General features: G+C 39.6%; 1 protein-coding gene across 1 annotated transcript; it reads left to right on the top strand.

Moving 5' to 3' along the window:
- The first annotated feature begins 354 nt into the window (after nucleotides 1-354).
- Nucleotides 355-6633, top strand: cdc45 (CDC45 cell division cycle 45 homolog (S. cerevisiae)). The gene is made up of 18 exons (XM_068310559.1): nucleotides 355-538; nucleotides 678-737; nucleotides 1792-1884; nucleotides 1997-2134; nucleotides 2324-2473; nucleotides 2561-2619; nucleotides 2705-2753; nucleotides 3197-3258; nucleotides 3372-3422; nucleotides 3540-3659; nucleotides 3751-3882; nucleotides 4005-4103; nucleotides 4191-4352; nucleotides 4485-4623; nucleotides 4710-4793; nucleotides 4890-5008; nucleotides 5461-5537; nucleotides 5867-6633. Exons 1-18 carry the CDS (start codon nucleotides 488-490, stop codon nucleotides 5929-5931), a joined length of 1710 nt encoding a protein of 569 aa, XP_068166660.1. The 5' UTR covers nucleotides 355-487; the 3' UTR covers nucleotides 5932-6633.
- Nucleotides 6634-14954: the final 8321 nt, after the last annotated feature.

Here is a 14954-nt window from a genome sequence, read left to right as displayed (position 1 = left end):
TGGAGTATACAACATTTTCTATCTAACCTTTAATTCAATGTCGCTGAGTCTAAAGTACCCTATAAAACATGTCTCAAGATGTAGACGTGTCCACAGAACTAAAACTCTGGAGGATAATATTAGTAACAACACGGTGGTTATTAAAAACAGTTCCTTCTGCTCTTTACTGTAAAAAAAAAAATTTATTCCAAGAATTTTTTCTCAGTTTGTCTGGACAGAAAGATGTTCTGTACTGTGTTTTTAAATCTGTGTGTGACCAGTGGTGTATGTGCTACGTGTAGCGGAAGTGGCGTTCGTTGAGCGTCTGACGTCATAGAATTTCCTTCCAGTGATTGGTCGGATGTGACGTCTGAATCTGGCGCCACATTTCTATTGAGTAACCCAAAGCTCCACTGTCTGACAACAATCCACAATATCCCGCTGCTGATTATATTTTAATTATTTTTTACTCGCTCAGTGGAGTATTTTTTAACCTTTTCATTCAAAAATGTTCATCACGGACATACGAAAGGAATTTTATGAAGTTGTTGTCAACCAGGTGAGGTTTTTCTAGCAAGCTAACTAACTTTGTGATAGCTAATCGGAAGTACGAAGCGTTGTTTACAAGCGTTACCTACAAGTGATCTAGGATCGTTATTGATCAAACATCTTGACCTAACATCTGTCTGTACTTTCAGAGGGTCGCACTGCTGGTGGCTGCAGATGTGGACGCGCTTTGCGCCTGTAAGATCCTGCAGGTAAGACGAGGAGCTAACTTAGCAGCCATTGATCACTAGCTGCTCATCTGTTCAGGCTGTGTTGCTGCGCCTTCATGGACAGACATTTTCTGTTCAAAAGTTTTCTATCCTGTTTGTCAGATACCATCTGCTGAATACTTTCGTTGACTTCATAAATAAGTAGGACTCGACCCTGTTTCACGTCTTTTATTTGTAGTTAACCTCACCGTATGGGTCGCTTTGTGTGTTCACATGCTTAAGCAGATTGTTGTTGTTGTTGTTAGCTTGACTTGAGACTGTAACACATGAACCTAAAAACGCCTGACTCCATGTTTCATATTTGTCATTTGTAAATTTTACATGATGTCTTATTTTCATACTTTATTATCAGTATTCTAATACATATGAATATTACTCCTAGGTACAAATTTCTCAGCCAGCTAATTATTAGACAATGGTAGCAGAAAGCTTGTCAGTGTCTCATTTAAACTTTTGCTGTTCATGGTCTTCCTGGGATTATTCTAATTCAGTCAGCTCGCTTTTGTAAAGAGTTGGATACCCAAACCCTACTTTTTAGAATTAATAACAACTAAAGAAAGGCCAAAGTGATGTCAAGAAATGACTTTATCTGATCACCCAACTCAACCCCCAGAGCCCAGTAAGTTAATTATTAATTTATCAAAAATGACAACAAAAACTAATGTACATTTTGCCTTTTGTTGTACCATATTTTACCAAAACATCTAATAATTGCAGCTCTAATTACTATGCTTTACTTGTTATGCATTTAAGTACAAAAATAAGTTTTTGTTAAAATGAAAAATTGAGGTGAGGACCAGAGGCCAAAGCCTTTTGCTATGAGAGCATAACAATTAAATCCCCTTGTTGCAGCCATTGAATTTCACTAGAGCGATGTAAATGTGCATCATTATGAATCAAATTCCTGAAATGAAATTAATTCTTGAATATTTAGCTTTTTGTAGTTTCAGATTTGTGTTTGAACTTCCCTTTAGATAAGATCGATGAGCCCTAATCTTATGTTTATTGATTGCTGAATCGGATTTCTCTTTACCAGGCACTGTTCCACTGCGACCAAGTCCAATACACACTTGTACCAGTTACAGGCTGGCAGGACCTTGGCACTGCCTTCCTTGAACATAAAGAGCAGGTATGATCAAGTCTGACCTGAAGTCATGTGACTAAATGAAGGATTAAAAAAACAACCTGCTGTTTGCCACATTATCAACCTAAATATGTTATTTTGGTGTATTTGTGTGCAGTTTCGGTACTTTATTCTCATCAACTGTGGGTCAAATGTCGACCTTCTTGAAATGCTGCAGCCAGATGATGACACCATCTTCTTTATATGCGACACTCACCGGCCTGTGGATGTGGTGAATGTCTATAATGATACCCAGGTGATGGATAAGGATTAATTCAGAACATATTTAATAGTTTTGAGTGTTCTTCATCCGTTAACAGTTTCCAAATATGTTCTCATTTTAATTGCTATTTGTGATTAATACCAAAATATTGCACAGTGTCTCTGCAGCCTCTCCTACCACAGTAAACCCATATTAAATAAACCATTATCATCTCATCTACAGATAAAACTACTAATCAAGCAAGATGATGACCTTGGGGTGCCCTCATACGATGATATCTTTCGAGATGATGAAGAGGAAGAGGGCGGTGACTCAGGAAATGAAAGTGATGAAGGCTCAGAGCCATCTGGTAAACGGAGGAGATTTGATGAAGTACGTATTTGACAGTCTGAGAATGCATCCCTGAAAAGAATCAAAATCATTTTGACATTAATGAATGTGTGATTACGTTGTGATCAGGGAGCAGTTGAACGAAGGATCGAAAGACATCGAGCAAAGAGAGAGTGGGAGGCCCGAAGGTGACATGTTTTAAAAGAAATTTGGTGCTCATTATATCGGCCTTACCATTTCTGACCTGATGTTAATGTTTTGTTTATTTCTCAGGAGGGAAATCTTGTTTGACTATGAACAGTATGAATATCACGGGACTTCTGTGAGTAGACAATTGTTATTTATGTGATTTGTTTCCTCTTTGAGTCAAGTAAGCCCAGAATCAGTATGGGGAATAGATCGGCTGAGTTGAATGTCATAGAAGTGGTAAATTGTGAGACCTACATACTGTACATCTTAGAGAGATCCATGTGCATAGATTTACATTTACATGGAATTTACTTTGTCCGCTCCAGATACCAGGTCACAACTGTGGATTTTTCTATCCGCATTGATCCCACTGAATCTCGATGTAGGTTTTTTGACACATGCCTCCCTGTTGTCCAGATTGGAGTGAGAATTAGAGACTTATTAAGGATACTTTTGACATGTGAACCCCCAGGAATGGGGCTCAAACTAACAACCCGTTTGTTCTGGCTTAATTTCCACATGTTCTATTTGTGTTTTTGAATGATTTTCTGGATACAAATATTTGTTTGTTGTCAGGCTGCAGTCATGTTTTTTGAGTTGGCATGGGTGTTGACTAAAGACACTAAAGACATGCTATGGTAAGCTATCAAATAATATAATATCATCATAATATAATATCTAATAATATAATATAAACATTGAAATGAGTAAACTGTGCAGACTTTAAGAGGTAGACTTTTTTTCTATGCAGGTGGTCCATCATTGGGTTGACAGACCAGTGGGTTCATGATAAAATCACACAGTAAGAATGTTTTTAATATTCTAAACCTCAGTGCAAGTTACACTATGTATGTACAGTGTGTTTGCATTAAGCTATTTACCCCCTCTGAATTGTTTTATTTACCTTCTTCTTTTGTAGTATGAAATATATAACAGACATCGCCACAATGCAGCGACACGTTTCCCGGCATAACCACCGAAATGAAGATGAGGAGAACTCCCTGTCCATCGACTGCATGAGGGTTTCCTTTGAATATGAGTATCCTTAATTCACCTGACATGTTGTTTCTTACTCATACACACGTCTGTGGCTCCTGCATCCTTCAGTTTTCCTTAAGCCTCTGCTTCAGCCTCCGTCTAACCCTCTACCAGCACTGGTCTCTGTATGAGAGCATCTGTAATTCCTGCTATACGTCATGCAACTTCAAGCTGTGGACTGTAAATGGACAAAAGAAGCTCCAGGAGTTCCTTGCTGACATGGGGTGAATTTTCATGATTACTTATTAGCAGTTAAACATTTATCGACCCATGTGTGAAACTGAATCAGCTGGTTTTCATTGTAAACCTGTGAGGAGAGAGTTTTTTAATGGCTGCTATTCAACAGGCTACCACTGAGGCAAGTGCGGCAGAAATTCAACTCCATGGACATTTCAATCAAAGAGAACCTGCGGGACGTCATCGAGGAGTCGTCCAATAAATATGGGTAAGAATTGAGTCTCAACTGAAAGAGGAACTCTCTGTTTGCTAAGATCCACTTTCTGACAGTCTTTCCTCTTCCCCGCCCCATCAGTATGAAGGACATCCGCATCCAGACGTTTGGCGTTCACTTTGGCTTTAAAAACCGCTTCTTGGCTAGCGACATGGTGCACGCTACCGCTGCCTTACTGGAGAGCACAGAGAAAGACGAGAGCGACAGCGACAATTTCATCAATGCTCTGGACTCTCTTTCCAGGTGCTAAAACTTGACCAAAATTTTGATGTGCTACAACGATAAGTTGTTCAATGCTTGAAAATGCTAAAACTTTTCATGATCAGCTTAAGAACACCCTTTTGCTTTCTCACTTATTTTGTGTTTCTTCTTCAGGAGCAATCTCAAGCGTCTCCATTCAGGAATCGACCTGGCTAAGAAGAAGCTGCTGGCCGTCCAGCAGACTGTAGCCAGCTGCATCTGTACCAACCTCATCCTTTCCCAGGGACCTTTCCTCTACTGCTACCTCATGGAGGTACGAGTGTCTGTATCTGTGGCTGCTTCTTAGCAATATAAACTGTTGAGCTCAATCCTCCTCCTCTCTTCCTTGTTCATGTTTAGGGAACACCTGATGTGAAGCTCTTCTCTAAGCCCATGGCCTTGATCCTGCTCTGCAAGTATCTCCTGAAGGCCTTTGTCCATTCTGTAAGTTTAATATTATGGGAAAAGAAGCCTGATTTCACCCTGAGAATACACTCATGTTTCTGTCGCTCCTTCTTTTGCCTTGTTTTTTCCTTTAAGACGAGGAATAAGCGCTGCAAATTACTTCCTCTCATCATGGCTGCCCCCAAGGATTTGGAAAAAGGAACTGTCCTTGTTGTAGGAATCCCTCCGGAGACAGAAACATCTGACAAGAAGAAGTAAGACCAAATCCTTAACCCTTTCTTTTCCTAAACCCACCTACCGGGGGTGTGATATTACATGTCGCTCCATAGGCAAGTGTTTTTATGAAAAGGAAAAATAGAATTGTAGCTCAATAATAAAATTTGACAAGATTCTTTTAATAATTAATAAAGTTATGGTGGCTTTTCTGTAGCCAGATTGGCTCAGGACATATGGGGGAATCCATTGTAGGGCAGCAGGTCCAGATGGCTGTCAGGGAGGAAAGAGTTAAAATAAGTAGAATGTTAGGGAGGGGCCAATGTTTTATTTGACAAATAAAATATATTTCTGTAACTTAGTTTCTGAAATTGAAATTGAAGCAATTAATGATCAGTGTCGTTGGTTTTAAATATTCTATTGATAGACAGTTGCAGCTATAATGTGCATTTTACTGTATAACAACAACATTTCCAAATCTTTCCTCTCTAAGCTTCTTTGGTCGAGCATTTGAGAAAGCTGCAGAGAGCACCAGCTCCAGAACTCTTCATGACCACTTTGACACCTCCAGTGAGTACAGTAGTATCGTCCTTTTTCTATCAGGCCACATACTGTACAATCTATTACGTTTCGTACAAGTGACTCCGTCTCTTCGTGGCCACTAGGTGGCAGCCTTGTCTTCATTTCTAGTCTAACTTCAAGGATGTCAACACACGGCTGACAGTTGAGCACACAGACCGCCATGACACAAATTGAATTAGTTGGTCTTTGCTGTTCCTGCAGTGAAACCTCACATCAGTCACGTTCAGAAGGAGACGTGTTGTTTTATTCAGAAATGATGGGATGACTCGAGTGTCTTTGTGCGTCGATAAATTTCTGCTTGTTCTTTATCTCTTTAGTCATTGAGCTGAAGACGGAGGACAGGAGCAAGTTCCTGGATGCTCTTATCACCCTGCTGTTATGATTCCATGCTGCTGCTCTTCACATCTTTGCTAGATATGACTGAAAAGAGTCAGTGGCATCAGACCAATGCGGATTCACCAGAATAAGAACTTTGTGTTTTAAACGTTTTCATCAGTTTTGTACAGTCTCTCTGTAAATGTGTGGAAGTGTCATTTTTTGCTTTTTAATTCTTGTAACATTTATATTTTATTCCTTTTTATATATGTGAGTGCCTCATCACACTTTTACCTTTTCAAACGTGTTGAATAAATGACAGATTGCTTGTTTTGTTTGCCTTTTGGTCACCATAATTATCTAGTTAGTCATTTGTTTTCCAGGAGTTGTTTTAGATATGAGATCTGACCTAGTGAGCTCTCGTATTTCATAGTATGACTAGTAGCATGACTAGTACAAAACTGCCAAATGATGTCATCTGCCCTTTAGTGAAAGATGAAATGGAAAGAGAGCAAAGAAATATTGATTCTAGTTTCCATAACATTTAATTTAGCACCAAAGTTCTTCTCAAGGTCCAGTTCTAGTACCTCTGCTGACAGAGTATTGATGCAAGATGCTAGATGTAACCTGTCCTCATCAGCACTGTTGTTTCTGTCAGTTAACACTTAAGAAGTGTAAAAATAACAATGATTTTCAACAGTAATAGCTATCTATTTAGTCATAGCATGAAGCATGTACGAGTTTGTCTTGAAGACTTACCATCTTTTAATTTGCAGGTGCACAACTTGGAGTCCTAGTCCAGTAAATGAAACCAGTTCTTTGTGTTTGTCTCTGGAAGATCAGCTAACTTTTCATCCCCTGAACTCAGGTAGATTATTATTGTTAGGCTTGCTGCCTTGGCCAGCGTTGGAGAATCTAGGCCAGACCCCCTGGTGGTGATTTACTGCCGTCCCAGGGGGTGACTGGAAATGTGGGGCCTGTGCTGTTCTATGCCGAGTAATTAAGATCCTTATCACTTCTGGATCAGGATGAGATCATGACCCACAAGAGGAAGGGTGTTGGGGTGGTTTTGGCAGGAAGGTTCAGACTGACGGGTAGTCGTGGAACTGAAACGTGCCATGATGTGTACTCTAGTGTGTGGGAACATGCAGATTTGTTACCAGTGTAGGTAAAGTGTTTAATTGTGCCTGAATTTTCAAAGAACAATGTTCATTTATCTTCCTACAGCACAAAATTGTAACGTGGAATGCAAGTAAAAAAAATATGTGGATGAATAAATCAGATGTGGATAAAAAAGTTGCTCAGTAATCTGGACTGATGGTACAATAGTGCAGTAGTGGATGTTGGGTGGATCATCCTTGTTTCAAACAGAACACATGATGAGGTGTTTACAGTTGTAGCATAGCGATCTTATCTAGATGAATATTGTCCCTTAAAGAAGCAGCTGACAAAAACCACATATTAAAAGTATGGACAGACTTCATATTTAGACATAATATGGAAATAATCTGTCATTCAGTCCAGTTTTTCTCTACCTCACCCAGTTATGTTTCCTGCAGCACTTGTTTTTGTGGTCCACGGCTAATCCCATCTGAACCCTCCTGTACTTAGAATAATATGGAGGGTAGATGAAAAGGGAGGCACTGTCAGTTTCCGTTGTCATTAAATTAAAAAATAATGACAGTTGGAACTTGTTTCGGCAATTTTTTTCATTCTCTGCATAAAACAGTTAAAATGGAAAAATACTGTCTTAAATCTCTAAATATAAGAAACATAAATGAGGCCCCAAGCTGAAGCAGCAAAACCCGCTGTGGGTAATGAGCTGAGGTATAGCCTGTCTGTTAAATGCATCTGAATATAAAACATATACTTTTCTTTTGTACGTGACATGGTTTAACTGAAAGCTCTCAAAGGCAATCAGCAGTTTTAAATGTTTGACATAATGACACCTGGGACAAAAACCAGTGGAACTTAAATTTTTCAGTTGCTCAGATTCATCGCTGGATGAGCGGAACAAGCTGGTCTGTTGACGTTGTCGTAGAGATCCACCTGCTCAGCCCATCATTGGGACCGCTCCCCTCCAGACATCAATCAATTTGCTCTCCATCCCCCCTGTTGCACCTCTGGTGAAGTGGGGCCACTGCCCTTTCCGCTGCTCTGCATCTAAGGAATGTGGCATTCAACAGACCCAAAACACACACACACACACACACACAGCAAGGGAATCGTTCACAGAAACAGAACCGCAGTCTGCAGTCGTAATTTGATGTACAGAGCTTCTGAAGGCCGAGCATTGGCACCGATGTATTACTTAGACTTCTCACGGATCTGCTACCAAGTAGAGCTTTCCTGTGTTTTAATGGAATGAAGTGATAAGGAAGGACTGCTACAGTATTCTCTATCTCAAATGATGCAGTAGGCCTATTTTATGGGGTGTGTGAGGAAAATTGTAAACAACTGTTCATAGTTTTAATCTTAGATAAGTGGTGATAGTGGGTTTTTAGGAGAGGTTTTGCTTAGAGTTGCATTCATACTGACATAAATCAGTTTCTCTTCTCTTTTTTATGAGTATGACGTTCACATGTTTCACATTCAGGTTCAGTAAATTATGTACTGAACTCTATATTAGCTGCAATATTTCCAAATGCAGTTCCAGGAGTTACCCTTGTTAAACATCTATCCTTTAGCAGATAAATTGTGTCGTCGTGTCCAAGTCTTCACAGTGAAACCGTTGAAAGAGGTGAATTAGATAGATACACTTTATTTATTCCAAACTGGGAAACTTGAAATTGCTGTTGTAATATTTTCTACAAGATGTGTTCAAATGTGATGACATATTTCATTTAAATTCTATGTTGTGGTGGGTATTAGGCTACAAAGGGTTTAATTAGTTTTACACAAATCCTGGTTTAACTGTACGTTATTGGATATTTTTAAAAATGTTTTCTCAGTGTCATGAAACATAACCAAATTAAAATACCCAGATTTGGACAAATATGAGCAACAAGATCCAGATCATAAACCAGAGCCGAATAATTATCAGAATATTAGCAATTAAAACATCCAGTATATATTTGGAGGTTGGCATTATTCACTGGGTCACAGTACAGTAACAAGAGGTTAAAGACACGGTCCAGGAAATAGTCGGGAAGATGCAGGTTTAGTTTTTCATGGATGTGTGAAAGGATCTGGATATGGATACACATTGAAAACCACATTTTTGTAGAAAATTCATAAACTACTGGTGATCAACACTTGAATCCAGGGTCGAAGACTTACAAAGTATTTCATGATATAGTATGAATCAGATCTCAGGGGGAAAAAAATCATCATTGTCAGAACACTGAATGGTGACGATGGTGAGGGTGGATCAAATAACACAAATAGTCATTACATCCATGACTATGTGATGAATCCAGATAGTTAGATGTAAAGCATCTGTACTAAATTATAACCGTTGTATATTTGAAATAGCAGATGTATTTGATTAAACATGCTGTGATCTATGATGAATAAATCATGTGTGTTATCACACTTCTTCCATTTTTCTTGTTTTTCTTTGTTAACTGCAAGACAGACTTATGGGTCTTGGCTGAGGCTAACACTCATACTGTTCCAATGATAAATGTGACTTCTGACTTTTATACAAATATATGTACATATGTATATTTGTACATATATACAGTACATATAAATGCTGTGTTAACATTTTTCCCCAGACTCCAGAAAATAGGAACCAAGTCTTCTCCTGGAAAATGTAATTGGTCAGTAAACAATCCAATAGTAAACTTTTGTTATCTTGATCCTGTTTGCATGCGTGTTTGTTTATTGCTTCAATAATACTTAAGATGGAAACAAGACCACCTTGCAAATGTCGGTGGTAAACACTGATGTGATGAGATGCTACAGCCTTTGAAATTATCCTAATTTATTTTTCTTTTGTTGCAAATCACACCCAAACGTCCTCATCTGTCAGGTCCCTGTGTCGTCTCAGCAGAAAGTTGCCATTCACTGCCATCTAGTGTAAGTCTGTGCAGTGAATGCGTTTCCACATCTGTCCCATATATCTGCTGAACACAGCTTCCTTATGATAAAATACTGTACAGACATGTGATCTAAGTCAGACAGGCATGAAAGGAGTTGAACCTCCCAGATTTGATTTCTCCTCTCTCATATTTGTGAGATAAGACCTTCACTGCTCACTTCGTTCATCACTGCACTATGAAAACACTTCGTCTGTTGTCGTAAAACTGTTGTTGGCTTGACTCAAATTACACCAAATTATTGTGTAATTTTGGGAAGGTGTTGCTGAATATTTGGCATTATTTATATACATATTAGATATTATGTATAAATTGTGTTCGGCAGGGAATAAGTTTAGAAGCGGACAGCTGGATTAATCTTAGTGACCCTGCATTAAAAAGCAATATTCCCTTTAAACCCAGACTATTAGTCCGGGTCTGAGGTAACTTTAGACCTGCCTTGTGATTTCTTTAGTCCGCTTGGGGCCAGCAAACACAAGTTATGAACACTACATTCCCAAATCAGATTCATTCATTCATTCATCTTCATACCACTTCATCCGCTGTAGCGGCTCGCAGGCCAAATCAGATTTAATATAGAAAAGATGCTTTCAAACAGTTGCCTATTTTCACATTTGGATGTTACTGAGAAGTGTCATCAGCCAGTAGTACTCCTGCTATTTAGCTATCTGGAGAATCACAGTCCTTAAATCTTTCTCATGTTCTCTGGTTTTTTTTTTTGTCTTCACCAAATCCTGGAAGAAATACTGTTTCCACATACTGTATTTCTCTGCTGAAAATTTCAAAATGTTCACTAGCAAGCGGTTAGGAGTTCATGACTGGGTTCTTCAAGCTGAAATCAACCGCCTGACATGAGGAGAGCGATGGGTGTGAACCGGACAGCTGGACAATGAGCAGAACTCCACCATGAACCTCCATAAAACCAACAGGAGCTGAACATTCAGGTGTTATTCTCTGCACACGGTTTTTATGTTAACCTTTTACACAGTCACATTGCTTCAAATTGACGTTTGGTATGTTGCAAAAATAAAGATATGGATACAGTCACTTGAAGGTTTAAATAACCCCCTTTGAGACGTTATCAGTGGGTTTAAGGGATCCAATTTTCTTGTTGTTGTATTTTAGAGGAAGCAGATCACATCTGGTAGTTTCACAATGTTATTCGTGTTTTTATAACATTCTCATTGAGCCAAATAGTGAAAACCTAGTAACTCTTGTCATGTCAATACTCATTGTTCATCACATGGGAAAAATTATATCTAAAAGGGTGATTTTATAAATATTTCTTAGTACTTTAAATTTAAATGACTGGTGTATTTGGAAACTTAGTGAATTGTTTGATTTGATTTCTGTGAAATCTTTCCAACAAATATATCACATGCCTGTGTCCCAAAGTTTTGTATGAAACTGTAATTAATGCAATTATAAGTTGAAATGTATTTCACATGTTTATTGAAGTCTTATGAAAACTGTTACAGCTCTTTGTATCTGGTAAGCAAGTTTTTTCTATTCCTATTTTTTCTATTCTTCCTCTTCACACTGTACACAAACGACTTCCAGTACAACTCCGAGTCATGCCACCTATAAAAGTTCTCGGATGACTCGGCAGTTGTTGGGTGTATAAGTGAGCGGAGGGAGGGGGAGTACAGGGCTGTGGTGGATGACTTTGTGGAGTGGGCTGGAGCCAAACCTGAGGCTGAATGTTGGCAAGACCAGAGAGATGGTGATCGATTTCAGGAGGAAGGGGAGCACGCCACAACCAATCTACATCCTAGGAGAGGCTGTAGAGGAGGTGATGGACTATAAGTACCTGGGTGTCAAGATCTCTAACAGACTGGACTGGAATTCTAATGTTGACGCTGTCTACAAGAAGGGGATGAGCAGACTGTATTTCTTGAGGAAGCTGAGATCTTTCAACGTATGCAGCAAGATGTTGGAGATCTTCTACCAGTCTGTTATGGCCAGCGTACTTTTCTTTGCCGTGGTCTGTTGGGGGAGCAGCATCAGAGCCAGCGATACCAACAGCCTTAATAAGCTAATAAAGAAGGCTGGCTCTGTGATTGGCTGTAGTCTGTACACTGTGGAGGCCGTGGTGGAGAGGAGGACTCTTAACAAACTTTTATCCATCATGGATAACCCCACTCACCCTCTCCACCACACACTATCTATCTATCTATCTATCTATCTATCTATCTATCTATCTATCTATCTATCTATCTATCTATCTATCTATCTATCTATCTATCTATCTATCTATCTATCTATCTATCTATCTATCTATCTATCTATCTATCTATTAATTCTTTAAGGCGGAAATGACAGAAATGTAATATAGATAATCGTAGTGAGTCCCCACCAACCTAAAGTTTTTTTAATGTCCTGAGAAGGAAACTCCACAACAGAATAGTTATTTAGAATAGGTTTAAAATAACACCAGGACCTTTATCTGACAAACAGCATGTTGAAGCACAGGGTTTTCATTGGATAGTGATGAAGTCACAGTGTTTAAGATGTGAGTGAGTTCTGACACAGAAATCAAAGTGATGAATTCAGTTCATGGGTGGAGTCTGCAGGTTTCTTTTAAGATGTGTGGGTGACTATTTGGGAGCGCATTAAAATAACTATCACACACACACACACACACACACACACACACACACACACACACTCACACACACACAAACTCCTCTTCCACACCCACCATGTTCCTTCCTGTTTCTTGTTCCGCTGCCCGCTGCACAGGAAGCCTGGACGTGCTATTGGGTCGCAACAAAAGCCCCGTGAGTCACCAAACCTTTAACGTGGGGGGACATGTGGGAGGAAAGAACATTTTTATTTCTAATCTCCATCTCGTTCCTCTAACTAGCTCTTTCATTGGTTCTCACACAAAGAGTTCATGGGGTCTCTAGCTCTGTATACAAAGCCACATTTATCCTCCATAGTTAATCACCTGATGACTCTTGACTTTAATATCTGTCGGTAAGCTCCATCCAGCTGGGATGTGTTTAGGTTCTGTGCACCTGCTGGCTCTGATGTAAGTCTAAGTCAGTCACAACCTTTATTATATCTTGTTCATGTCGTGACTCGTGTACATGACTGAATTTGTTTGCATGGGCTTACTGGGAAAGATCTCAGTTATCATAAGAAAGCAAACATCATCTGGTGATCCGTTAAGAGGAACTGAGAGTTCATTCCGTGCTGTGACCCCAATCAAATTCACAGAATTTAACTTCGATGAGATCATGCTGGGTCATTCAAGGGAAATGACTTATTGACTCGCCTCCCCCGAGGCCACATTCAGAGTTCAAAGTTCATGTCAAGAGAAACAACACCACAGCCCAGCCAATCCCCCCCCCCCCCCCCCCAAAAAAAAGTGTGAGTCTATTGCTGGTGGCAGCCCAAATCTGCATGTGCAACCTGACATCTCCTAACGTGACCTTAACCATGTGGCCTTCACTTCACAGGTCTGTGGGAGGTCAAGTTTAGGGGTCAAAATGGTTCTCTGAGCGTTATGTCATCAACTCCGCTCTGTGGAAGCAGCAGCATCATCAACATTCCTTTCCTCATTTGTTTATATTCACATTTCCACTCCTTTGGCCTCTGCAATAGTGTTTGTATTTCCATTCCACAATATTTATGGTGACAGTTACCATTTTCTCTCAAGCATGAACAAACTGAAGTAAAAGTTTTTCTGCTGTCACAGCTCTTTTTGCAGTCACTGTTATAGGATTTAAGTAAATCCCTCCTTCCAGACCTCTGTGCATGGGCTGTGTGTGTGTGTGTGTGTGTGTGTGTGTGTGTGTGTGTGTGTGTGTGTGTGTGTGTGTGTGTGTGTGTGTGTGTGTGTGTGTGTGTGTGTGTGTGTGTGTGTGTGTGTGTGTGTGTGTGTGTGTGTGTGTGTGTGTGTGCCCCCACACTTTCTGGAATGCCTACTGGCCAGGCCTTTTATTAGGCTCATCCATACCACCACATTATAGGCTCGCGTCACCAGGCAACTGCAGGTTCTGGCTGGTTACTATGTGGGCGCCCTGTGAGTGACGTCGTTGGCCCTGTTTGCCTCTCTCCTTATTGAAATGAGAGCCTTTGAAAGGTGCACCCCCAACTCTACAAACACACACACACACACACACACACACACACACACACACACACACACACACACAGTGCATCGTCACCCTCTGTGTAGTGACAAGAGGAGTGGAACTAAAAATCTGACAAAAGCATCTCCCTGCACCCGACCAGACTGGCCACTCCGAGGAGCGTCACTGAAATTCATTCAGGTCCCAAGAATGACGATCAAACTGTGTTTTGAGTGCTGGACAGTGCTTGAAAAGTTCTACATTAATGTTATCTTATGCATATGTATTATGATTATTCTCTATTACAACCTAACAAGTTCAATAAACACTATTTCTTAGGTTAGATGAAACTAAACAGACTTGGTAGAAATGTCCTAATGGCATAAATAATTAAATAATTATTTAAATTACAATAAAAAAAATTGTTGACATCATTTGAAAGAGGTCTATCAGTGTTTTTATAAAACTTCATTCAAATTCAATCATCCTCAGCAAATGGCGTTTGCTTATTTGAATTTCACAATTCCAAGACATTGATTTGGATTGTTTAAAATATCATTTCTGGGACAAGAATCATTTTTGATGACAATAGTTTACAAACTTAGCAGAAACATTCATACAGCAAACCTCAAAGGAGCGTGAGTTTTTGTTTACAGGCAGAAGACACTCTGGAAAACAAGTGACGTTTTGTAGGAGAACGATCACACTCTCCCCTGACAGCATGCTGAATTTCTACATGGCCACATTTTCGACTTTAAGAGGCCATATGACCTGCTAAGATCCTTAAGTGAACAGCAAAACAAGCATGTATAAGCTTTTGTAATCCAGCCTCAGATTTAAATCAGAAGACTGTTACTCATAGACAAAAATATCTCCAGTTATTTTGTTTTTTTCTATTGTTGTCACAAGATAAACAATCTTTATTTTGAAATACTTTTTGATATCTTAATGCACATCATCCAGGGCTT

Source organism: Antennarius striatus, chromosome 3 (genome assembly GCF_040054535.1).
Source record: "Antennarius striatus isolate MH-2024 chromosome 3, ASM4005453v1, whole genome shotgun sequence".
Classification (NCBI taxonomy): Eukaryota; Metazoa; Chordata; class Actinopteri; order Lophiiformes; family Antennariidae; genus Antennarius; species Antennarius striatus.
This window is presented reverse-complemented; position numbering and strand designations above follow the sequence as displayed.

What these genes read in the sequence shown, in the direction of transcription:
- cdc45 (XM_068310559.1), top strand. Translation starts at nt 488, where the DNA reads ATGTTCATCACGGACATACGAAAGGAATTTTATGAAGTTGTTGTCAAC. An exon ending in ATGTCTATAATGATACCCAG is followed by an intron (nt 2,135 to 2,323) that starts GTGATGGATAAG and finishes TCTCATCTACAG; the next exon opens with ATAAAACTACTAATCAAGCA. An exon ending in TCTACTGCTACCTCATGGAG is followed by an intron (nt 4,624 to 4,709) that starts GTACGAGTGTCT and finishes GTTCATGTTTAG; the next exon opens with GGAACACCTGATGTGAAGCT.